The sequence below is a fragment of the Pelodiscus sinensis genome, chromosome 15 (genome assembly GCF_049634645.1).
Source record: "Pelodiscus sinensis isolate JC-2024 chromosome 15, ASM4963464v1, whole genome shotgun sequence".
Classification (NCBI taxonomy): Eukaryota; Metazoa; Chordata; order Testudines; family Trionychidae; genus Pelodiscus; species Pelodiscus sinensis.
The window spans coordinates 35,047,827-35,073,061 of NC_134725.1; the positions used below are offsets into that span (position 1 = coordinate 35,047,827).

General features: G+C 46.6%; 1 protein-coding gene across 2 annotated transcripts in view; it reads left to right on the forward strand.

Moving 5' to 3' along the window:
- The first annotated feature begins 4,286 nt into the window (after positions 1–4,286).
- The window catches only part of MAPKAPK5 (MAPK activated protein kinase 5), a 42,675-nt gene continuing 21,726 nt past the window's right edge, over positions 4,287–25,235 (forward strand). Inside the window, exons 1-6 of one of the 2 annotated variants that reach the window (XM_075898739.1) lie at positions 4,287–5,038; positions 10,297–10,370; positions 13,209–13,284; positions 19,419–19,516; positions 21,368–21,476; positions 25,027–25,116. In XM_075898739.1, coding sequence (XP_075754854.1) covers positions 5,003–5,038; positions 10,297–10,370; positions 13,209–13,284; positions 19,419–19,516; positions 21,368–21,476; positions 25,027–25,116 — 483 coding nt within the window. In that variant the 5' untranslated portion in view covers positions 4,287–5,002. The remainder of the gene's footprint in view (positions 5,039–10,296; positions 10,371–13,208; positions 13,285–19,418; positions 19,517–21,367; positions 21,477–25,026; positions 25,117–25,235) is intronic. The other variant, XM_075898740.1, reaches the window with a different exon arrangement.

Genomic DNA, 25,235 nt, shown 5'->3' on the forward strand with positions numbered 1-25,235 from the left:
GTGAGAGATGCAGGAGACAAGCTGTAGATGGTGGGAAATGTATAGGGGGCATTCTGGGGCAGGATTATCTTACCTGCTGGGACTGGGTTGCTGCACCCAGCAGTGACTAGACGAAGGGCCAGGCCAGGATCACTAGCCAGATTGTGGCCTCATCTCCTACCCACACTGCAGCAGAAGGGGGCTGTCACTAGCCCTTCCTGTGGCCAGACGGAGACAGAACACTGTGGCTAGATGGGGGCTGGGCTCAAGTTGGGGCCTTGTTGGCCAAACTTCATTTTAAATAAAGTAAAATGTCAAACACAAAAGATTTGCTGAAACAAAAGACAGGACTATGCAGCATTTTAAAGACTAACAAGATGTTTTATTAGGTGATAAGCTTTCGTGGGCCAGACCCATAAAGACTAACAAGATGGTTTGTTTAGGTGATGAGCTTTCGTGGGCCAGACCCACTTTGATCTGAGGAAGTGGCTCTGGCCCCACGAAAGCTCATCACCTAATAAACCATCTTGTTAATCTTTAAAGTGCTGCATAGTCCTGGCAAAAGGTTTCAACATTGTCATCTTTATTTATGGCAGTGGTCAGGAACCTTTTTTGGATTGGGAGCCACTGACCCACAGAATTATCAGTCCAGGACCACACAAGTGAGAAGCAAAAGCCAAACCCTCACTGATGTGGCTCCCAACTGAAACACCTCACTCCCCTGCTCAAGCCCCGTGGTGGGGGAAGGGACAGGAAGGACAGAGGTTCAAGGCCTCAGGCCAATTAACTCTTCTGGGTTCCAGGGTTAATGGATTTTGTGGCCACCCCCTAGGCTCTGGAGTGGGGCCAAAAATGAGGGATTCAGTTTGTGGGATAGAGCTGCCAGTGAGTGGGTAGGGATGAGGGTGATGGTATGAGGTTGGGGTGGGAGGTAAGGTGCAGGGGCAAGCTGGGAGTAAGGTGTCTGGCTAGGGGGTAGGAGCAGGCTGGGATTGATAGGGTGTCTAGCCAATGGGGAGGTTCAGGAGTAAATGAAGGTGCACAAGCAGGCTGGGAATGGGGTGTCTGGGCAGGGGAGAGTGTGTAAGAGTAGGGATGTAAGAGACTAGTCAAACTATGATAAGCAACTTACCATCTAGTTGACTAGTGATGCCACTAGTCCTCTCCCCATTGCTGCCTCTATCAGAGAAATATAAAGGGGGGAGCCGTCTTAAAAGCCAGTTCCCCCCCAGCACTGTCTCTGCAAGGCACAGCGGGGACTGAAACAGTCTTTGCTTGTGCTGCTTCTGCTGCAAGTCTGCTTTTGAAATGTACAACAGCCCCATCAGGGCTCTTGAATATTTCAAAGGCTCAGGTCCCTGCAGGGCCAGCAAGGGAGTCCCCCAGTCCAAAGCTCCTTTCCAGGCTTGCTTTTGAAATGTACAAAAACCCCACTGGGCTCTTGCTACAGTTCAAAGGCCAAGGCACCCTTATAGACTAATCAAATAGTCAATGGAAATCCCATTGACTATTTGATTAATCTAAATTTAACATCCCTCTGAAAGAATGGGCTGGGCGTGTGGGGTCACAGTGGAGGGTATACATAAGGGGCCCAGGGATGTAGGGTCTGGGTGTGAGGGGCTGCAGGGGCACTTACTTGACTTTACACCCTGTGCCACTCAGCACGGTGTTCCAGGCATGGCCTACTGCTGCTCCCACTGGTTGGATTCCAGCCAATGGGAGCAGAAGGGAAAACCTCCAGGTAGCACACTCATGCACTGCTTCCCAGCCAGTGAAGGGAACTGGCAGCCACAGCACACTGAGTCATTTCCAGCTCTGCTATCTCGCAGGCTGGATCTGGCCAGGAGGCTCAGGGCTTTCTCTCCCTCCCCTTCCTACTCCACAGGAAGCCGGCACTGGTGCTACAATATTGCAGGAGCCTGCAAGACCAGAGCACAACTTCGTTGCTACAGGGGAAGCTAAGGGAGGGGCTGAGCTCAAGCTGTAAGAGAGCCATAGATTGTCAATCCTTGCTCTATGACATATTGCATTTCTGGCCTGAGCTAAATGGATGAAAAAATTGATTTTTTTAAATGGTTGCGTATGCTGCTGGTGAATGGCATTATACTGCCACCTCCAGGACACTCAAGTATTTCCATTCTAGTGGAGATTTGCACCTGACTGTAACCCCATGGGCGGTTGTTTAACTACAATTATTCACAAAATATTATGCTCTACACTGTTATTTTTCCTTTTCCCTGAAACTAGCTGGATGCCAACTGTACTGATGATTGTGGATGGTGAGGCCATGTTAAAGCTAGACACTACGGCTATGTCTACTTTGGCAAGATTTTGTGCAAATATTTAACGCAAGAGTTTTTGCGTTAAAAGTATTTGCGCAAGAGCGTCTACACTGGCATGTGCTTTTGCGTAGTGTAAGCATCCAAAGGCTGGAAACTTTAGTTCTTTAGCAAGATACTAATGTGTACAGGACCAAAAAGTAAATTCAAATTACAAAACTTGTTATTCATTCATAACTTACTTTTTTGGGGGGGAGGGGGAGAGTAGCAGTGAGGCAGAACTCATGAGCAAGATAGTCTTGTGTACTATTATTCCCCAAGTCCCTTTTATCAGTTGGTTATCTCATTGATTGCTAAAACTGGTCCCACTAGCAAACTGCCACAGCAATACAAAAATATTTTATTATAACACCATATGTTATGCTAATATTTGTAAGGGTGTGTGACATTCCTTTGTAAAATGAAATAAATGGAGATTTTTCCATTGATCTATTGTCTTTCAGATCAGATCTGCAGAACGCAAGAGTTTTTGCATTAAAGTATTTGCGCAAGAGCATCTACACTGGCATGTGCTTTTGCACAAACATCTATGCCAGTGTAGACGCTCTTCACAAGAAAGCTCTGATGGCCATTTTAGCCATCAGGCTTTCTTGCACAAGAAACTCATGTTGCCTGTCTACACTAGCCTCTTGCCCAACAACAGTTGCACAAGAGGGCTTATTCCTGAGCAGGAGCATCATAGTTCTTGTGCAAGAAGCACTGATTTCACAGAAAATCAGTGTTCATGTGCAAGAATTTCCCGCCAGTGTAGACAGGTAACATTTTTGCGTAGACACAGCCTGCTTGTTCGAATAGCCCTTAGTGCATGCTGCTTTGTGATCCACTAGGCCTTGCAAGTAGGTGCAACAGCAGCTTGAGATGCAGCTGTCTAGGGATGCCAATGTGCTTATCCAAGTCAATGTGTAACCACTGGAAAAAAAAGTCAGCAGTTACATATTTACATGCTAAAGAGGGTGTTGGCTCCCCAGCTCCAAGAGCTGGGGCAGAAGGGGACTGTGGTGTGGGAAGGTTGATGAGTACAGGCAGAGGACAAAAGATTGAGATATGTAGAGTAGGAGGGAAGAGGGTTGGGGCTCCACTGCCAGATGCAGATTATAGCCAGTAAGCTTACTAGCCAGCAGCCTGTTCCTGAATCAGCCTATTTGCCCAGCCCTTCCCCTGCAGGCTGCAACCATGTGCACTATTACTGAGCCCCTTATGCTCCCTGGTTACCTGTTATTGAAAGAAGCACCTCCCATTTGCCAGTTTCTGGCCAGAAGCTGGGCGAAGGGATTGCGCTGGGTTAGCAGGAGCGGCTCCTCCGAGCTCAGTTTATAAATCCAAACCACCTTGCACCTGTGTTTGAGCGGCGTGCGGCGGGGCAGGCAGCGACCGTGGGCCAGATCTGACGGGCCGTAAACAGCGCGCCCAGGCTAACGCGCTCAATGCTCACCCCGAGGCAGCCCTGGCCGGGGCCAGCACCGAGCGCCGGCGCAGCAGAAAAACCGTTGCCCGGGTAACGGGCGAGTCTGGGCCGGGAACCGCCAGGACACCCGCTAAGCCTGCGCCGGCCTCTCCGCCGGGCTCGGACCGGGCGACGGGGGCAGAGCCGGGCCCTGAGCCCTTCGGCGCCCCAAGCCGCCCTGCCTCCGCGCGCTCGTCACTGAACAAGGCAGCGGCCCAAGCTCAGGGCGCCTCTGCCCCGCCGGCTGGGTGAGGCCTAAGGAATTCGGCCCCTTGGCCTCGCCGCTACCCCACACCCAGCCTTACAAACACACCTCCGCTCACCCAGCATAAAATGGCCGCCGACGGTGCCCGCGCGCATTACATATTTATAGGGCTGAAATCCCGCGAGATCTCGGGGGGGGGGAGAACTTGCCCTCGTGCCACCCGTCTCGCGGGTGCAACCTCTTTCAGAATACTGTCGCGCAGAGGGCGGAGCCGAGATGGCTCGAGGGCGGAGCTACACGAGGTTGGTTTGCTTTCTGATTCCGCCACGCCTCTTCACCTTCTGCAATCCGTTCCTTTCCTCTACGTCATCAAAAAGCGCCGTACCTCGTGGAAGGCCCTCTAACGGGGGCCTTGGTGGTGGCTGTCGCCTTCTTAGACGGGGAATGCGGGCGCCTGTTGATTATATAATCACCGCGGAGGCGGCTTCAAAAACTCCCCCAGTGTTGTGGGGAGCTAGCGGTGGCCGCGGGTCCCCGAGCTGCGATGGCGCGGGTCGCGCTCTGAGTGATTCTGTGCGCTGCGCAGCCTGGCGGGGCTGCCCCGCACCAGGGCCCCGGCAATGTCTGGCTCCCAGGCGGCGCTGGCGGTAGCGGAGTGTCGGCTGCGGCGATTACCGGGTTAAGCGGCGGCCTCTGGCCCTCCCCGGACACGCCTCGCGGGCTCCTCCCAGCGCCCCCTTCCCCGAGCCCCCGACTCGGCCGAGCGGGGATGAGGCGGCGCAGCGGCACAAAGGCTCCCCGGGGGCTGCCCGTTGCCTAGTGCGGGCGCGGCCCGGCTTCCCCTCCCCGCATCCGGCTGCTCCGCGTCCCTCTGGTTCCCCCGTCACCGACTCCCCCTCCCCTTCCCGTGTCCTCCGAGCTCCCCCACCAGACAACGGCCCCGGGACCCTGCCCTGCCCCCCCCTCGCCCTGGGGAGCGGCAGGCGGGATTCCCCGCTCCCTCTCCACGCTCCGCCCGGGGCCCTGTGGGGGAGGATGTCGGAGGATCACGACATGGATAAAATGATTAAGGTAGGAAAGAGGCGCCGGAGCTCGGGGATCCCGACCCCTTCCCTGCCTTTAGAAAAGCCCTTTTCCATCATCCCTCCCGCCCCCGCCGCCTTTCTGCTCGGGGACCGCATCCCCTAAAACAGCTCGCGCCTTGGGGCCTTGGATTCCATGTCCAAAATCTCTTGGGATGGCGGGGTGGAGGTGGAAAGGGGAGTCGCCCACAATACTGGGTGCAGCCTCGGCAGGGAACATAAATCTATTTTGATTAATATTTTGGGGAATCTATCTGATACTGTTTTACTCCGACGTCTTGCAGTTGAGAAATCAGCACTCTATTTCAAGTCTTATTTCTCCTCCTTATTCCTTTCATCAGCATATTCTTTTACACATGCTGTCTCTCTGAAAACAAACTTCAGCCATCTGTGTCCTTTGATGCTGGGAATAAAGAGCTAAAATATTTAAATATTAGTTACTTTAATTATAGAGCTGTTAAACTTGGCAATGGAAATTTAACCAGCTGGCAGAATAACTACGTGTTATGGTTACTGTCTGATTATTGGTTTGAGTGTTGTTGGGGTAATAAATATGTAGGCACTCTGGTACTGCTATCAGTATAAAAACTTGTATCTGTGTCCCACAGATTGCAGGAGCAAGTCTCTAAAGTATTTTGTCTTGTAGTAGGCAAAACCTACTCATATGGTTTTGTAGACTCACTACTCAAATTGAAATGCAGGAAATCTGTCCACTTTAAAAGAAAATGCTGCTCCCCTTATGAAAATGAACTTGGTATGAGGCATATTTGCTTTTGGGAGAGGGCACAGAACAGCCTAAGAGTTATACAGCAAGAATTATTATAAGAACTTAATACTTTCTACTGAATCTTCCTGAGAAAATAGTGAAACTCAGTGAGACAAAATAAGAGTAAATATGTAGTGGAGGATTTCTGTAACTTTTCTGTCTCGCTCCAAAAGTTCACTACTGTCAATTAGAAGTTTAAAAAACAACAAATAGTCTGGTAGCACTTTAAAGACTAACAAAACATGTAGATGGGTGTCATGAGCTTTCATGGGCACAGCTCACTTCTTCAAATGACTGGCTGTAAGTTTGATTTCCTTCATAAATTCCTAATGACTCAGGAAGGGATTCTGTTATTAGCCTAGCACTTCATAATCTTATAAAAGTACTACTTTTGCTAATGAAGCCACAAAGAGGAAATAGACAAATTACAAAAAGGCACTAGAATTAAATATAAGTAGTACCTGGAGAAGGGGGAAGCATTTTGAATGTCGTCTCATTAACCTTCCACCATCCTTTTAAGACTTGTGTGGTTTCTTAGATGGCACACACAATGTGAGCCATTTAAGAGTTGTATAACTTTGTAACATTGGAGTCTGGATTTATTTGAAAATGTGTTGCTGGATCTTGCTTTTTATCAAATTCTAGCATGGCCATTTAGTCTGAGCATCAGGTTGGAAATATCTATATGCTTCTGAAACAGTACAGGCAAATACCAACAAGATACCTCATTCCTTGAGTTAATAAGCTGAGTATAGTGCAGTAGTTGTCCATCTGTCTGATTTGCATAATTATAATCCTATGGCACAGTTTGTAAGAGTAAGTGCATGCCTGGATGTCCTTTGTTTAAAAATCCACAACCCTTCAATGCATTCTGTGGTGTCCGCCAGCCATATACTTGGCTGCTTTTTTTCGGGGTAGCTAGGTAGGCGTGGATACTGTGAGGGCCTTTGGGGGTGAAAGACACAATATAAATTCACAATATAATTCAATTTTAATTAAAAGCATGAGGTTGAACTTCCCATTTATCAAACATGATTATTAAAGTTTGATTTCATTCCCATTGTTTCAAGTTCTGTGACGAAATGTGGAAGGGTATTGCTGTGCCAGCATAAACTGGCAGAAGTTGGAAAGTACATTAGAGCAATGTAAATCCACTCAAGTTTCGAAGAACAGGCATTACTCCAAATAAAATGTTAATTTTTGATGTTGAATAAGAGTGATTATTAAAAAAACCAAAAAAACCCTCCTCTGTAATTGTTCACTGGGTCTATGTGCAAAGTATTGGGGAAAATGAACTTGGGAGCACGTAGAATTTCCCATAAATAGTTGCTACATGTCCTCATTTGTGCTTAAGAACTGCTTGGTGAAGATGACTCAAAGGGGTTCTGCCATTCACTTGCCATTAGGAATGTTAAATATTGGTTAATTGAATAGTCAATTAACCTCATGTATTCTTATCAGTTACTCAACTGTTCTGTAATCCCTAGGAGTGACATGGCCCCACTCGCAAGGAGTCAACCTCCACTCTTCACTGCTGCCTCTGTATCAAAGACAGTAGCATGGGGTGTCAGCTGAGAGCTGGACCATGAGGGGAGCCAGTTTAAAAACCAGCTCCCCTTACAGATCAGCTGCTTGTTGCCTCATGCTGCTGCCTCTGATGGAGTTAGTATATAGTGTTTGGGGAAGGGTGCCTATACCATTATTTTTAGATGCCCTCTCTTACTGAATGGAACTCTTTGCCACAGAGAAACAGTAACAGACGGGGGAGGGAAATTGGGGAAATATATTGCAATGCAAGTGAATTCCAGGAAGCAGACTTAGTTCATCCTTAAACTCAAAACAGTCAAAGGCAAAACAATCCCACAGATATAGGGGAGAACATTTAATCTCAGAATACTGCTACATTCAGCCTCTTTGCAAAACAGGTATGAATGTTTGGAGGGATTTTAAGATACAACGTAGAACCTTTAAAATCTCTTCACTAGCAGCAGAAGCACTTTTATTTTGAGCATCTGCAGATTAGTTCCTGCTGACCTGGCAGTCACTTTACAAGTTCAGTTTCGCTACACTGTTACTCCACATTACCAGGCTTCACTAGCTGGAGATATAGATAGAAAAGGCAGCTATCTAGATGTGCCATCTCAGTTCCTCTAGAGCAGTGGTCTCCAGCCTTTTTAAGCACGAGATCACTTTTGAATTTAAGTGCAATCCAAGATCTACCTCATATATAAATACCCTTGCCCCGCTTCCTTCCTACCCCTTCTCCAAGGCCCTGCCACTGCTCCCTCCATCCTCACTCACTGTCATCAGCCTGCGACAGAGGATTGGGGCGCAGGCTCTGGTCTTGGATTAAGGGATCTGGAGTGTGAGAGGGGCTTTGAGCTGCTCTTGGGGTGGGCAGTTGGATGTAGGAGGGGGTTCTAGGTTCAGGCTTTGGGAGGTTTGGATGCAGGGGTGCTCAGAGCTAGGATAAGCGCTTGGGGTACAGGAGGGGGTTCATGACTGGGGTGGGAGTTTGGGATGTGGGCTCCATTTGGGCACTGCTGGTGGTTCCTGGGTGATGGTGCAGTGGGGCTAAGGCAGGCTCACCCGTGCCCTGGCCCTGAACCACTCCCTAAAGCAGCCAGCAAACTCCCTCCCTAGTCCTGTTGTGCCCCCTCTCTGCTCCATGGAGAAAGGATACAGAATGGGAGAGGGGGCACCTTGACATCAGCACCCCTCTTTTCCCTCCCCTGCCCTGCACAGAAAGCAGGAGACTCCCAGGGGGAGGGGCAGCTCCAAGTAAAGGACAAGAGATGTGCAGCAGTGGGGGTAAGGGGCAGCTGAAGTGTAGGCACTTGATAGCCTCTTGGCCAAACCCATCAAGATCACCGGTCAAAGGCTCCAAGATCTACCAGTAGTTCCTGATCGACTGGTTGGTGACCACTGCTCTAGAGAATCTGTAGGTTCTTTTCAGAAGCTTTAAGATAGCATTTATATAAGCTCATTGCTTTAGACTGCACCTTTCTCCTTTCCTGGTCTCTTTGTCCTATGTAAGGCAAAAAGAAATAGTTGTCTTGCTGGGCTCCTTTGAGGCAGGGTTTTTAATTCCTCCTTGCATCAAGGAAATTCTGGGTTATTCTTTGGACAGGGTTTATAGACATGGTGAATGTTATTGTTTGCCAGGGAATGTGCAGAGGAGTCATAGTGACCTGTAAGTCTTTATTTAAAGAAACCCTATCTATGCTTTGTCTTTCTAGAAGTAAAATGCATTTTTAACCACCTGCACTCATTATACAAATAATTGCTCACAGAATAAAACAATGGGATAAATCTGTTCCTTAATATATACCTTTCTAAAATCATTGCAACTGATAAATTGGTAAGAGAACTACACTTTGTCAGTATTATTACATGAAAACAGTAAACCATGTGGAAGACACCTACTCTAATTTTCTCCCATTTCTCTTACTGGTTATAACTGGGACATTTGAATGTTGCCTTTGTACTTTTGTTCATGCCACTTATTTAATTATTAGTAATTATTTAATTACTAAGTACTCCACAGATCATATGGAGAGAGAAGCTCCCTGTCCTAAGCAGCTTACAATATAATTGTAAATTCACATCTTCCCCTTTACTCTGGGAATTATTTTATCTTTGTAGTAGGAGGCTGTGCCCCCTGCTTTCTACATTCACCAACCCCACTCTCTCTGGGGGTAAGCAGCCCGGCATTCCCCCCGGCCACTGGGAGGGCACCAGACTGAGTCATAGCAGCCCTTGTCAGCCCCAGCTATCCCGCCTCCTGGCTGCTGGGCAGAACTGAGGCTACACTAGCCCCAGCTCTTTCCCCTTCCCGCTGTCCTTGACAGCCACGGCTCTCTTCCCTCAGCCACTGGTAGAAGTTTTAGCCAACACTCTATCTACACTAAGGCCTCCCCACATACACAACAAATGTCATGTCGAGGAACATGTTTAAGCATGATTGATATGCCTCAGGAACGTAGTGGTGTTTGGTCTTGTCTTTGGAACTGGTGTTTATGTATTGGCTACACTGTTTAATTTGTAGTGTAAGCATCCAAAGGCTGGAAACCTTAGTTCTTTAGCAAGATGCTAATGTGCACAGGTCCAAAAAGTAAATTCAAATTACAAAAGTTATTATTCATTCATAGCTTACTTTTTTTGGGGGGGAATAGCAGTGAGGCAGAACTCATGAGCAAGATAGTCTTGTGTACTATTATTCCCCAAGTCCCTTGTATCAGTTGATGGTTATCTCATTCAGATTGCTAAAACTGGTCCCACTAGCAAACTGCCACAGTAACACAAAAATATTTTATTATAACACCATGTTGTTATGCTAATATTTGAAAGGGTGTGTGACGTTCCTTTGTAAAATGAAATAAATGGAGATTTTTCAATTGATCTGTTGTCTTTTGGATCAGATCTGTAGAAATGTGCTTTTCAGAAATGTCTAGTTATTGTTTTTTTTCCTTTTTGAATAGGAAACCTCCATTTTAGAGGAGTATAATATTAACTGGACTCAGAAGCTGGGAGCTGGAATCAGTGGTCCGGTTAGGTAAGAGAGTACACATGCTGATTTGTGTATGCCAAATTATCCTGTTAGAGCAGCAAAGTAGTGAGTATATATTTTAAGTATGTTAATAATAGAAAGATGGGTAACTCAAGAAGTTTCTCTCAGTTATAAGGAAGTAGGAGAAATTTGTGATTATAACAAGTTCTTGACTCTGATGTAAGGTGCCATGTACATGGAGTGTATATGTGATTTGGGTACTCTGCTACTATTGGGGATGTTTGAAATAAAAGTAAACACATTTCATCTTATCACTCCTATTTTGCCCCATTGTTCACCTTTCTGTTTCTAAAATAAGCTAGGAATAAGTTATGTGCTTGGGCAAGATGGTCTTAGAAAAATTCTGTTCCAGCTTCTCTTTCTCTTTCTAAAACATCATTCAGCCAGCGCCATACCCCTCTAGGATATTGCCAGTTGGTTATTCAGGACTACTTGTCTTTTAGCTAATTTTACCAGCTTGTTTTTCATGTTATATGAAGCCAATGCAACTAGTCCAGTGTCTGTTATCAGAACTGCCTGAATCATTAATATTCTCACCACTGACATGCAAGAACTGGTCCCTGCCTGCGAAAAACTTATGACGACTCACCACTGGAGTGCCCCTTCAGGGATGGGTCTCCTCTAATGTCCCCTGCTGATAGTCATACTTGTCCACTTGCTTCTTGTGGCTCAGTCCTCTAGTAAAGTTACATTTAGTCCCCGACCCCTACAGCGTAATAAATTCAACTTGGGCATAACTCTTTGCCCCTATAGAGGAGGGAGCCATACTAGATTCTTTTAGCTGAAAATCTAACTCCTAATGCTACAGTCCTCCCTGCATTGTGTTAGTATAGGGAACCTTTCTCTAGACTCCAGTTCAGAGACTTCATGGTGAGTTACCAAGGCTTGTTCCCTTTGACTCTTGATCCTTCCTAGAATTCTCTTTACTGTGGTTTCTTTCAGGCCTCTTCCCCTAGGGTTCCCTTTGCCACTCTCTAGGTAATTCTTCACTCTAACAACCAAAGATGGACTAAAAAGAGGGACTCCTATTGCTGTATCCCTTTTACTTGCTGGGCTTCCTCCAATACTGAGGCCATGTCTCCATTTGCTGCACCAGAGATCGATCTCCTGTCACGTGATTTAGTGGGTCTAGTTAAGACCTGCTAAATTGAATGCTGAGGGCAGCTCCAGTCAATGCTGGTACTCCTCACAGTCATGAGGAGTAAGGGAAGACAATGGGAGCATTTACTCCTGTTGGCCTCCCACTGTGAAGACAGTGCCAAGATTGGGTTCAAGTAAGCCCCGTATTTTACGTATCTGGAGTTGTGTCCCTCGAGCCGCATCTAATGTACACATCTAATGTAGACTTGGCCTAACCACCCAGCTCCTCCCCCAGTTGGGCTTCATCTTGTTGCACTGATGAAGGTGCAGCCAGGTTTCTTAATTGAGCTTTGCTAGCTCCCGTTAATGCTTTTAATGTAAATGTGGAGAATATACCCCATCACAATCCTGGAAAACAAACTCCACTGCTTCCATCACTGGGAGGTTGAGAGGGAAAAACTGAGTTGGACCATCTCATCTATTTCCCTATCCAGGAAGGATAATTTCTTAGATTTTCTATCACTGTGTCCCATCTAATTTGAAATGTCCCTTTGTTCTTTATTTGTTTATATTTGATGGCTGCCAATTAGGCCCAAGATCTTTCCTCTGAAGCAGTCTAATAATTAATATTAATATACATCGCACAAATAATTTGTTTCAGTATGGCCAGTGACTTGTCAGAACAATGGCTTTGCATTGGAAACATTGTATGTATTATTGCTGATTCGACCCTGCATTCCAGGTGTTTGTCACTGAACTTTTAATAAAAAAACTACTGACCTAATAATTAACATACAATATATTGTACGGGATGAACCTCCCAAATTTAGGACTCTCTGGTCCAGCAACACTCATGGTCCGGCATGGCCATGGATGTTGCTGGACCAAAGAGCTCTGGAGGCTGGGAGCAGGAGTCAGCCAGGAGAACCAGGGGCTGGGGAGTCCTGGGTCCCACTGGGGAATCCCTGGTGTCAGTGAGGCTGGCAGCGGCAAGGCGGCTCAAGCTGGGGAACTCAATGACATCTCAGCATCTGTGGGGCTGAAGTGGCTGTTCAGCCCCAGCTCAGGAACCCTGCAATGGGCAGCAGGGCCTAATGATGGCTGGGGAGTCCCAACCTTGGCCAGGATACCTCGACAGCAGCAGATGGCCCTGGCTAGGGAATACCAGGAACCCACCAAGCAGTGAGGGCCGGAGGACCCTGGGGTACCCCCAGAGGGAGTGGGGTTGGTGGGAGCAGTCTGGTCTGGCAAGGGAACCCCCAACAACAGGGTGGGGAGCCCCATGGAGAGGAGGCCAGGAACAGAGCAGCAGCCAGCAGGGGAGTATTGTCCTCCCCTGGTCCGGCAAACTCCTGGATCCAGGACCGCTCAGGTCTCAAGGGTGCCAGACTATGGAGGCCCAACCTGTACTTGTAATCTACATAGCTATTGACAAGTTTCAGTCCTTGCCTTCTCTTGAAGCAAGATACACTGTGTATTGTTGAGAGTTTATGTTCTCTGTAAAATGTCCATATTTTGAGTATGTCTTGTGATTGTTGTGGAATTTGATAATGGCTTGTCATTCCTTTGAGGCTTTTTAGTCTAGTTTCTAAACAAGAATTAGAAATTGCATATTACAAATAGCCTACTTTAATCTTAGCTCCAATTTAATGGATTAATACCAGTAATTATAAATAAATAAGTTAATTAAAATATCTTTTTCACAATCCTGCTAATTGAATGATTTTGTTGCTATGATACTAGAGTCTGCGTGAAAAAATCTACTCAAGAACGATTTGCACTGAAAATTCTTCTTGATCGTCCAAAAGCTAGAAATGAGGTATAGTCCATTTTTTAAAAACCTGTGTAATTATTGAAATGTACAACATCTCTCCCCTTTTGCAAATTATTCCATTTATATTAAAAAGAGTTAGCTGAGGTACAATGTCTGTCAGCCATTGGCAAAATCCATTAAGATATAAAAAAAAGTGGTTTTTGAAATACCACTTGCAAAAAAGCTCTTTGCTTTTGACCCTCTGAGGTCCCTGTGTTTGGTTTCTACTGGGTACCATATACTGGTCTTGCTAGACATGCTAATCTGCTGTTTATGTACAAGTGCATTTCAGAAAGGTGTTTTATGAATTTACAGTGTCCTTCTTACTCTCTACTTGTAACATAATAGGAATAGTTTAGAGGTAACTTAAGTTCCAAACATCTTGCTCCTAGAATAATTAATGTAATAACTGTTCAAGTTGCATTCTAACTGGTTTAAGGGTTATTTGGCGTAGGAGATCTTAGATGAGCACTCTAGCTTAATTTGTGATTGACAATAAGAGGGGAAAAGCCATGTGCAATGCATGATCTTTAGATGTCTGTTAAAGGTTTTTATGATTTTGAGAACAGTTTTATGTTCTTTTGAAAAAAAAATTGGTTCAATCAAAGTAGATGTGATGTGTCAGGCAAACACTTTATCACTGTATGTTAAAATGTCGCTACACTTGCCAACCCTCCTGTCTCTGGGGGTAGACAGGCACAGCTCCTCCCCCCCGGCTGCTGAGGAGGGCTGGAGCTGTGCCAGCCCCTGCCTCTTGTGCCCCTGTACTGGCCACCAGGAAGGGTAATGCCAGGGCCGCACCGGCTCCAGCCTCTTGGACATGCTTCTCAGCCTCTCTGCCCCAGTCCCTCTCTTCCCCCTCCATCCCCAACCACCTCCCCAGTTGGGGTGTGTCTAAACTACATAGCTCCATTGATAGAGCCATATAGATTAGGCTGATCGGCAGAGGGAAATGAAGCTGCGATTTAAATAATCGCGGCTTCATTTAAATTTAAATGGCTGCCACGCTGAGGTGACAAACAGCTGATTAGCTGTTTGTCGGCTCAGCGCATTAGTCTGGATGCTCCCACGCCGACCTGAAAACCCTTTATCGACCTCCCCGTTATGCCTCGTAGGATGAGGTTTACCGGGGAGGTGGATAAAGGGCTTTCCTGTCGACAGGGGAGCATCCAGACTGCCCCGATCTGCCGACAAACAGTTGATCGGCTTCATTTCCCTTTGCCGAACAAACAAATCTTCATGGCTCTGTCAACGGAGCCATGTAGTCTAGACGTAGCCTTGTAGCCCCAATCTTTCTGGCCACCAGAGGAGAGCAGGGCCAAGCTAGTGACAGTGGGGATGGCATCAGTGGCTCCTCGCTGCTCTCCGGGGCCCCGATGCTTGGGAACCCAGCAAAGAACCGCTGCTTCTGCCTATCAGCACTGAGGCCACTACCTGCCAGGCACTCCAGCCTAAGATTACATTGCCAGCTTCCTGTGGGAGAGGGAAGAGGAGGAGACCCCGAAGCTCCACACTGGATTTGGCTTGCAGGGAAGCGCACATGCTGCTTTGGGGAGAGGAGGAGTGAGGTGGCGGGAAGAGCTGGGGCTTGGAGCTCCATGGCCCACACCCCACTCCTCTCCTTCCATTTCTACACCCACTCATCCTCTCTAACCTCTTTCCCTCCACACATGGCCCATCCTCCTCCTTCCATTCCTATCCCCACAGCCCTGCCTCCATTCCTACATCCATAAATCCTCCCTAGTCTCTCCCCACACTGTGTATTCCTATCTCCGTCTCTTTCCTCCATTCCTACAACCCAGTCCTTCCCTGGCCTTCCCTAACCCCTCCCTCACTGCACGCACATGCTGCCCATCCCCCTGCCGCCGTTCCTATATTCCCCTCACCCTCCATCCCCATATACAACCTATCCTCCCTCCCACAAATGGGCAACCTAACTAGCAAGGTAACAGCACCCAGGGATTGGCAGCTGCTCTGAACGCTGCTGGGCCTCCCCTTTGTGACACCTCAGGGGCAGTGGGTCAATGGGGAATTAACCCCCTGACTCAAGCCACACAGAGTCTGTTGGCAGCGTATGGGGGAGGGGGTTAACCGTTGGCCCATGTGGCATGGAGTCTGGATGGGGGGCAAAAGCCCAAGGGGGGTGGTGCGAAACGGGGAGGGTGTTAACTCCCTGGCTTGTGCCACACAAAGCCAGCGAGGTGGGGGTGCAAAACCCAAGTGTGGGGTTTAATACCCTGTTGGTGCGGAGCTGGGAGAGGGTGGATGAGGGGCGGGGGATGCAGACAGAGCTGAGGGAGCCTGGAGTGCCCTGTGTGTTGTGGGACTGGACTAGGAATCTCATTCGCAGGAGAAGGTTGAGGGCCAAGACACCTCCCTTCCCCTATCTGTAGCCAAAGACGCTCGGGGGACACAGGCACCTCTACAGGCTCCAAACTGTTCCAGGCTATGGTGCAACTCTACCCAGGGCCCGATCCTGCAGAGCCACCCTGGCTCACTGAGAGAGAAACAGAGGCCTCTCCTCCCTGTGTTCTCAAGTGGATCCCAGCTGTGACGCAAGTCGCCCAGTACTGAACGGACAGAAGCAGGCTGCGAAGTGGCTGCCACATGCGGAATAAAGCTGCCCTACTTCCTGACACTTGGCCCAGCCCAGCCATGCCACTGCCCGCTCCAAAGCAGCCTGAGGCGCCGTGGGACAGACAGCTCCCCCCCAAGCCTGTTCCCTACAGCCCCGCTTCTCCACAATGCAAGAGAGAGAGAGAGTTCTCTCACATTCAGCATAATTTTCTTTTGGTGGTGTCTCATTGAAAAGTATATCAATCTACATTCAGTTACAAGCAATAGTTTACAATTTTAATGCATTCTTCTCTAAAAAGAAAAAAAAGAGAGGTAAATTATGCAAGTTCCATATCTGCTACAAAACAAATTCTCATTAAATTTTCTGAAAAGGCTATGTGAAAACTACATCAAGGATCTGGTTTGATCTTTCAAACAGAGGGTATGTCTACACATCAAATTTAATTCAAAATAACAGCTGTTATTTCAAATTAACTTTAATAGCGTCTACACAGGCAAACTGCTATTTCGAAATAAATTCAAAATAGCGGAGCGGTTATTTCAAATTTGGTAAACCTCATTCTATGAGGAATAATGCCAAATTCGAAATAGCTAATTTGAAATAAGTGCTGTGTAGATGCTTATTTCGAAATAGGGGGCCTCCAGCCCTTCCCGGTTTCCCCTGATGGCCACTCTGGGCCAAACCAGGAAAACTCCTCTCCTCTCCTCTCCCCCAGCCCTGGAGCCCTTAAAAGGGTAGACTCTGGCCACAGTGCACGTATCAGAGCCAGGCCTGCCAGCAGTCGCTGCCCTTGACACAGCGGCCGCACAATGAGCCGGGCAGCCAGTGCCAGCCAGCTGTCCACCACACAGTCCCCCAGCTCCTAGGAGCCAGCCAGGGGCCAGAGACGCCGTGCGCCCTCCTGGACTAGTGTGGAGATCGTGGACCTTATTGAGGTTTGCGGGGAGGCCTCCAATGTCCATGATCTCCTAGACAGAGGAAAGCCGCCGTGTTCGGTCGCATAGCTGCCACCGTGACCACCAAAGGCCACATGTGCACCCAGGAGCAGGTGTGCCTGAAAATTAAAAAGAGTTGCAGCAGGCGTATGCCAGGACCACACAGGGCAGCTCCCCAACAGGGGCAGACACTTGTCCCTCTTTTGACGCCCTGGACTGCATAATGAGGGCAGGACAGTCCGTGCCACCCTGAGGGGCTCCGATCCAGGAACAGAGGGCCCTGACCAGGGCGCAGAGGAGGAGTCGCAGGAGCCACCATAGAGGGTGCCACGCCACCAGGACCCCCAAGCTGTCCCAGCAGTTGAGTCACTAGGATCAGCTGGGGAGGACAAAACATGTGAGTGCCATCACTATCCCCTTCCTGGCGGGGGGAGGGGGCGGGGAGGGAGACCAGGGACCGCGCGCATGGGCCTTGCTTACCACGGATCATGCAGAAACTTGTGCACGTGCGAGCATGGTCCGTGCCACCCCTGGGCAGGTGGCTTCAGCTGAGTGCCACACAGGGGCCGTGGCCTGATAGCCACATGCATGTGCGAAGAGACCTGACGTGCTCCTGACCCTGGGGCGGGACACAGCAGGATGCCTCCCTTCAAAACCCCCTCTACACAGAGGCAGGGGACATCTCCCTCACCTCACCCACACTATACACAGCACAGGGGCCTGGGTGCGGTCTCGGAGCAGCTCCCGCTCCCAGAGATAGCCGGACATTCCGACCATGGCCTCTGTGCAAGCACTGCAGCTCTGACGGTGCAGGGAACCGTCATCCTCACCTCACAGAGGGGGGCTGGGTATCATCCACTGTGTCCCTAGGGAAAACTGACCACTTCTCTTCTTTCTTCACAGCTGCACCAGCTGCGCGTGCAGGGCGCACCATCCCACCTGGGACATCCTCCTGCACCCGAGGGCTCAGCAGGTCCACCCGCACACTGCAGGGGTACCGAGACCAACAGCTGGGGACCCTGCGAGCCCTGCACTGCACTGTGGAGCAGTGGGTGCAGGATGACTGGGAGTTCTGGCAGGAGCTGCTTGCCCAGGGTTGCGCTATCTGTGCCCATCTGCAGACCCTGGTGCAGAGCATGTTGCCTCGTGCCGCTCCTCCTCTCACTCCTTCTCCCATTCCCGCCTCTCTCTCCTCAACCTCCACACTCTCCTCCCCATCCTCCCGGGGATGCCGAGGCCCCCACACCCGCCGTGTTGGGAGACAGTTGGCCCAGCGAGACTCTGACCTTTCCCTCCCCCTTGTTCCCCTTGCTTCCCCCTTCCAGTTTTCCCCCTCCCTTCTCCCACTCTTTCTCCTCCCCTCTCCCGCCTCCTTTCCCCAGTCTCCCCAGAGTTTCATACCCCCCCAGTTTTGTTAAATAAACACAGTTTATATTTTTGAAAATGTATTTTATTTAACATCAGGAAGAGGAGTTAGGGAGGGTAAGTGGAAGGACACGAGGGAGGAATGAGACACAAGCCCCCAGTGGGGCAGACCAGGGAGGCTCTGAGTGCTCCGCAGGATGGACACTCTCCCTCAGGGCCTCCTGGATACTGACAGCCCCCTGATGGACATCCCAGATGGCAGCCTGCAGCAAATGCAGCCAGGCTGATAGCAACATGTCCACGAGAAGCACCAGAGTGCCCAGGGGCAGCTCTGGCTCCATGTTGCCGAGTGCTATGGTGTGTCGAGCGAGGGCAACCAGAGCACTCCAAGACACAAATGCTTTGCTGTCTCTCAGCGAGGCAGGCAAGCAAGCAGGGACACCTGAAAACCGGCTGCCCGGGGGAGGAGAGGGGAGGAGGGAGTCCCTTTAAACACAGGCCTTAGATAGCCTCAGGCAACAGCCACACAAAGACACTTCTTGCCCTAACCCTGACCTGGTTCCGGCCAGCCTTAAATCCAAATCAATGTCCACTCAGTGTGGATGCGATATTTCGAAATAGCAAAATGCTATTTAGAAATGCATTTTGTGTGTAGACGCATTATTTCAAAATAGCTATTTCAAAATAACTATTTCGAAATAAGCTATTGTGAAATAACGCTATAGTATAGACATACCCTAAGAGCTTTACAATTAGTTGAAACTTGTCAACTTCCAGTATGACAGAATATTTGAAGAGAAGATGACTTTCCATGAGTCCTATTACATCTAGCCATAAAAGGAAACAGAGTATACCGTTTCAACTTTTATTGATGGACTTCCACATTTTTGTCACTACAAGCCATATTCTTATTGTTACAATAAGATCATTTATTAAAGAAAATATTAAAAACCTTTGAGTGGTTTATTAGTGTTGATTCCATAAGCTGTAATAATTCTTGTCATGTAAATGAACTGATAATATTGCCTTTTTGTCTTATTTATTTGAGTGTATTGTTTGCTTGATTGATCATATAAATGCTTTTAGGCATCATTTTGAAATAGAGTGGATTATATAATTTTAGCCTGTGGATAATTTTACATTGAAGCAGTTAAAAGGCATTTCGACTTATTGGCTCCTGTAATCTTAGGGAATATGGGAAAGAATTGAGCTGCTTGATGCATAACATTGTGTACAGTAATGTTTCTTACCTTCTCTTTAAGGTACGTCTGCACATGATGTGTGCAACACATCCAAATATTGTTCAAATTATTGGAGTTTATGCTAACAGTGTGCAGTTCCCTCATGAATCCAGTCCAAGGTAAGATTACATAGGGTGATTGATTCCCACAGCTTGCTTTCCATGTTTAGGCCCAGGTATAGTGGAGACTTTTTCTTTTAAATTAATAATGAACCTGAAAGGAGTCCCCAGCTGGGGCTTCAGTGCATGATATTACACTTCACATTTAGCTGTATCCAATTTTCTAATTGGAGTGCCCTGGACAGATACTGTATACATTGAATTTCATTTTCTGATTAAAGTTTGATTTCTTAGCTGCCTATTTCCAGTCACCATCTTGTTGAGTAATACCATAACTTGGGATGCATACATTGTCTGAGAGAAAATAGGCTTCTGTCCTGCTTTAATATATGTTTGACATATAAGAGCTTCAGAGTCAGCATTCTTTGAGTTTTCAATTGTCAAACCTACATTAAAACGGGGTAGACATTTTTCCTCTCTGACACTGATACTTTCCTTTTACATGTAGGCTCACAAATGAGATCCCTTTGTAAATAATTGGTCACTTGTGGTCAGGAGCTGGTTCAGAAATGCCAGTGTTGTTAATCATAAATCTTTATACTGAACTGCATTTGAGAAATAGTAATTCTGGCCTTGCAGAAGTCAAAATGTAGCCATGCCTAAAATCGATGCAGCAAAAACATAAACGTGAGTTTATGACTTTATATGACTTAGAGCAGAGATGAGCAGTAATTTTTGGCCGGAGGCCACTTCAGTAATTTGGAAGGGGCAGGACCAGAATGCTTCTGGGTTTCCACACCCCTAGACCATAATTGGTCTGGGAGTGGGGGAGCCCCTTTGCCCTCCCCTTCTCACTAGGTATCCATGCCCTTGGGAAGGCGGGAAGAGATTTCACACACTCCCCTGTCCCAGGCCCTGATTGGCCTGGGAGTAGGGGGAGCTCAAGAAGCCTCCTTCCACCCTATCACCCACCCTGCGGTTCAAAGTGTCACGTGCTGCTTGCAGGGGGGAGGAGATGTCACACGCTCCCCAGGCCCTGATTGGCTTGGGGGCAGGGGAGCTGTGTGAAGCTTCCCTTGCCCTGCTCCCGCCTTGCATGAGTGTATGGCACTTTGAAGTGCTGTGCGCTCCTCTCAGGATGGGTGGGGGGAGGGCGGAGGAAACTTCTCACAGCTCCCCCTGCACCCAGGCCAATCATGATTTGGGGGCGGGGGAATGCGTGACGTCTCTTCCTGCCCTGTGAGCAGCGCGTGATACTTTAAAGTGCTGTGTGCTGCTCGCAGGGCGGAAGGAAGCTTTGCGAGCACCCCTAACCCAGGCCCTAATTGGCTTGGGGGCGGGGGAGCTGCAGGGCCTCCGTGGGCTGGATCAACCCTCTTGGTGGGCTGGATCCAGCTCATGGAGGCTCTTTTGCCCACTCCTGACCTAGAGGAAAATGCTGGTATTAATATAAAACATGGGACTGCTGTCCCCCGTCTTTTGTTCTCAGGAGGATTGGCAATAAAATTCTAATTAAAACTAGGAGACACAATATGATATTCTGGCTGTAAAGATGGCTGTCCGCTTCCCGTTTGTAAATTGCTGTGAACTCCTATAGCTCTACATAAATAATCTCTAAAGTCATTCACTTCATCCGGAAAGCATGCAAGCCTAATGTGTAGTCTCCCGTGTGATAATACAATGCACTATTCAGTGAGTCAGATTATGCAGGGGACTAGTAGATATTGTATTTGACACTGTAAAAACCAAAATTATTACTACTAAAGTAGACAGAACAACACTATGAAACAATTAAGCCATCTCTCTTTTGGCTTGCATCACCAGCTGTAATATGTGAATTACTAGATTAGCAACTTTTGTTATATTTTGACCGTTTTTTTTAACAAAATGAAATGAAATGCTTTTAAACAGGGCTCGGCTTCTATTTGTAATGGAGATGATGGAAGGGGGAGAGCTATTTCACAGAATCAGCCAGCACCGGCACTTTACTGAGAAGCAAGCAAGCCAAGTAACAAAGCAGGCAAGTTAATTCCCATGTATAAGCAAAACCATGAACAATAATGGTTAAAATAGTTACAATTTCATGGGGGTGCGGGAGGAAAAAGGAAGCTAAAATAACCCTCCGTTCTGATCCAATGATCATTGCCTGCTTTGTTATAATCTGATAATACCAAAGTTCTGATAGAACTGAAGAATTTTTAAGGTTTTTTTGCTAGTCTTTCTGGGTTGAGATCTTTATACCTTTGAAGTCTTTCATATTGTTGGTTCTCCAATTACTTCATTCTCCTGAGCACTTCATGAGAGATCCCCCTCCTGGCTAGTCTCTCTGCCCTGTCCCTGGCTTTGTAGTTCTCAAAACATTAAATTCAAGAGAGCACCACAAAATGTCATCATGGGGAACAGATGGTCACTGGACTACTGTTTGGGTACCACTGCTAAATATCAGATAGTGGGAGATAGCAGATATACCATAAAGTATGTATATGGCCTTAGCATTTATTTTTCTCAAAGTCTGGAAAATTCCAGTGTTTTCTTTAAGCATTAAGGATTTGCTAATATCTTATGGAGGACCTAAAAATTAATTGAGTTCCAAGATAAATCAACCAGCATATGTAGCACATGTCTTCTATGTTCCTTTTGTCTCACTAGCCAGCTATAACACACTCAGCACCACGGTATCTTACCCCCTTCCTCCTCCACACGGCTTGTATTACTAAGGACTTTTGCGTCCATTAACTGCTTTGTTGCTTAGCAGTTCATCTACTTATCTCTGATCAGAGGGGCCAGAAGTGGTCAAGCTTGAAGGAGGAGCTCAGTGAGATGGCATTTCTGCAAGGATCCCCTTGGGAAATTCCCTGCATCACTCCTTCGGGGGGGTGCAGAAGGGGAATTGTTTCTTATTTCTCCCACCTTTTTGAGTTTTCTGTGGAGCCCACCAAGAAAAGCCCAGATTAATAAGAGGGCTGCAGAAAAAAAATAGAGTTAGGTTGTGGTCTCACCAGAGAACCACTGTGGGACAGGGAAAGCTTCTACTAGCAGCCACAGAAAAGGCAGATATTGCTGCAGAAATGTCTGAGTCCTTCCAAATGCTGAAGGGCACTTCTGTATGTGGGTATAGGAGATGCAGTCCTCCTCCCCTGGTTAGAGAGGATTATGACATTCCAATAGGGAGTTGCATGAATTGAGATGGAAGATAAAAGGAGCAAGATTAAATAAAAACACTAAACTACAAATATCCTGGTCCCTGAAAATGACCATAGTGGATTTAAAAAGAAAAAGCAGCCAGGGATACCACAGAATTGTTTTTAAATAAAATGCTTTAAAAGATTTTCCACCATGTGTTTGGCTCTTCAAGCTGCTGATATGATTGCATAGTGATATCTTGATGTGGTAATTGTGCTTCTGTTTGTGGGCTCCTAGAACATTTCAAGTGGAAATTAGGATTGTTAAAATGTGTTTAAGTAAATGTGAAGCCACTGAAAATTATGTGGCAGAGGGCAGGCACGCAGGGAGCTGGCTCCTGCCTCTCCCCCACCCCTGTGCTGCTGCTTCTGATACAGAGCCCAGGCTCATCAGTTATCTATGTACATGGTTATACTTCCGCATCCCTAATGGAGATGGGAACCCCTTTGGAAATTTTAGGCATAGTCTGTGGACCCTCAGGGTGCATCTACACTGCACCTTTAGCTTGAAATAAGATATGCAATTTGCGCTATGCAAATTGCATAGCTTATTTCAAGTCTATTGTGAAATAGGTTATTTCGAAATTTGGCTCTGTCTACACAGCACCATATTTCAAAATAAAGTGAATAAATGGTGAAGTAGCGCATCTGCTATATTTCGAAATTGTGGATGCATTCAAAAGACGTGAGGTAGACCTCTGGTATCCCGAAATAGCATTGCAGTGTAAACATGCTCTCAGGGATCTATGGACCAGAGGTTGAAAACCATTGCCTTATATTTGATACATTGTTTTTCATGAAGTGTTAACTGCAGTTACCTTTCTTGCTTTCCATTCTGTGCTATGGACCAGCCCGGAAATTAGATGAGTGCAGGATTGTTCTCTGCAGTAAATTTACTAGTGTTTTATGAAGTTTGATTTTGAAAGACAGCATGCTTTCTGATCAAGAGTCACCAGGAAGAACTCATCAAAAGTATTTTTATTTTTATGTTTTGATTTGATTTGATTTGATTAGTCATATGGATGGAATTCAGCTTATTTAGGTCCCAGTCTTACAACCAACCATGTTTGAAGTCCATTGATTTCAGTGGGACCACACACAGGCATAAAAGTTACTTCTGAATGTATTAGTGTCTACAAGACTGTGGTTTTAGAAACTGTTTTAAAGTGTTATTCTTATGTCTGGTATTTCCTGAATAATATCTGCAGCTAGAGAATTTTAACCCTGTGTTCCTACTTAATAAACCCTTGGTACAAATCTTTCCTGAGAACCCACATTTACACTTGTGCATTTGTTTCTGGGTTAAGTTAATAATATTAAAGATCTCTCACTGCACTGTTTTTTTTTAAAGCACTTGCCATCCTATCCGAACGCCTTAGGTGGGCAGAAGTCCTGTTGAAATCAATAAATTTCTCCCCAGATAAAGACTGTTTGGGCTTTAATTTTGTTTTATTTCCTTGATTTGATGTAAATATTTTAGTTCTTTTCCTTGTTTAAATTAAGTAACTTTCATATGTACAATCTATGGAGTTTTAAAACGAGGCAACAATGTAAAACTATCATCCTTTTGCTTGGAAGGACTAGTAATAGTTTTTATGTATTATATTATCATATGGAGCAGGTAAAATGTAGACAGTTCATTAACATGTTAAAGAATAAAGCTGCCTGAATGTTGACTCTTAAGTCATGAAAGCAAGAAACATTGGCTGAAATCAACCTTCATAGCTTAAGTCCTGAAATGAGAACTTCACTGTTGAAAGTTAAGCAGAGTGTAACTGCCTGAGTACATGCAAGCATGTGCGTGACACTGCTGATCAAGTACAGCAAATAAACAGACACTGTCATGATGAAACCTCAGTATTGAAAATGCATTGAAAATGCACCTGTCTCAGAGGAGTAGCCATGGTAGTTTGTATCTGCAAAAACAACTAGGAGTTCTGTGGCACCTTAAAGACCAACCAATTTATTTGGGCATAAACTTTCATGGGAAAGCTTTCGTGCACCACTTTGTCAGATGCATGTATTACATACCTGGTTAGTAATACTGTTCCAGATTATTAACAATTAAAATAAATTGAGTATTTATATAATTTGTTTTCCTTTTGTCTAAACTTAATGAAATGCATCTTGAATAGAATGGTCAAGTATGTCTACTTCTAGGCTGTTTTGCTTCTTGATTTCCATGCACTAGGGCAGGGTTCTGTTTGGGTTTCCAACCTTGTACAGGAATGTCTGGAGCTAAAATTGACATTTATTAAACATTTAACTTCTCCCTGAAAACATTTTGGACCTAACCTATGTTACAGTGACTCTTCAAAGTGCAAAAATACTGCCAAGGCAAAAAAAGGAGTTCTGTAACTGTAGCTGATTTATTGTGCCCTTTTTCAGATAGCTTTGGCTTTGCAGCACTGTCACTCATTAAACATTGCACATAGAGACCTCAAGCCTGAGAATCTCCTCTTCAAGGATAACTCTTTGGTAAGATGAGGACTTCATTTCTTCTTTGGTGAATTTTGTAACGTAGTTCAAAGATGAAGCTTAGAAAAGTAGAAAATAATAATAATACTTAGTTCTTGTATTGTGATTTTCATCAGGAG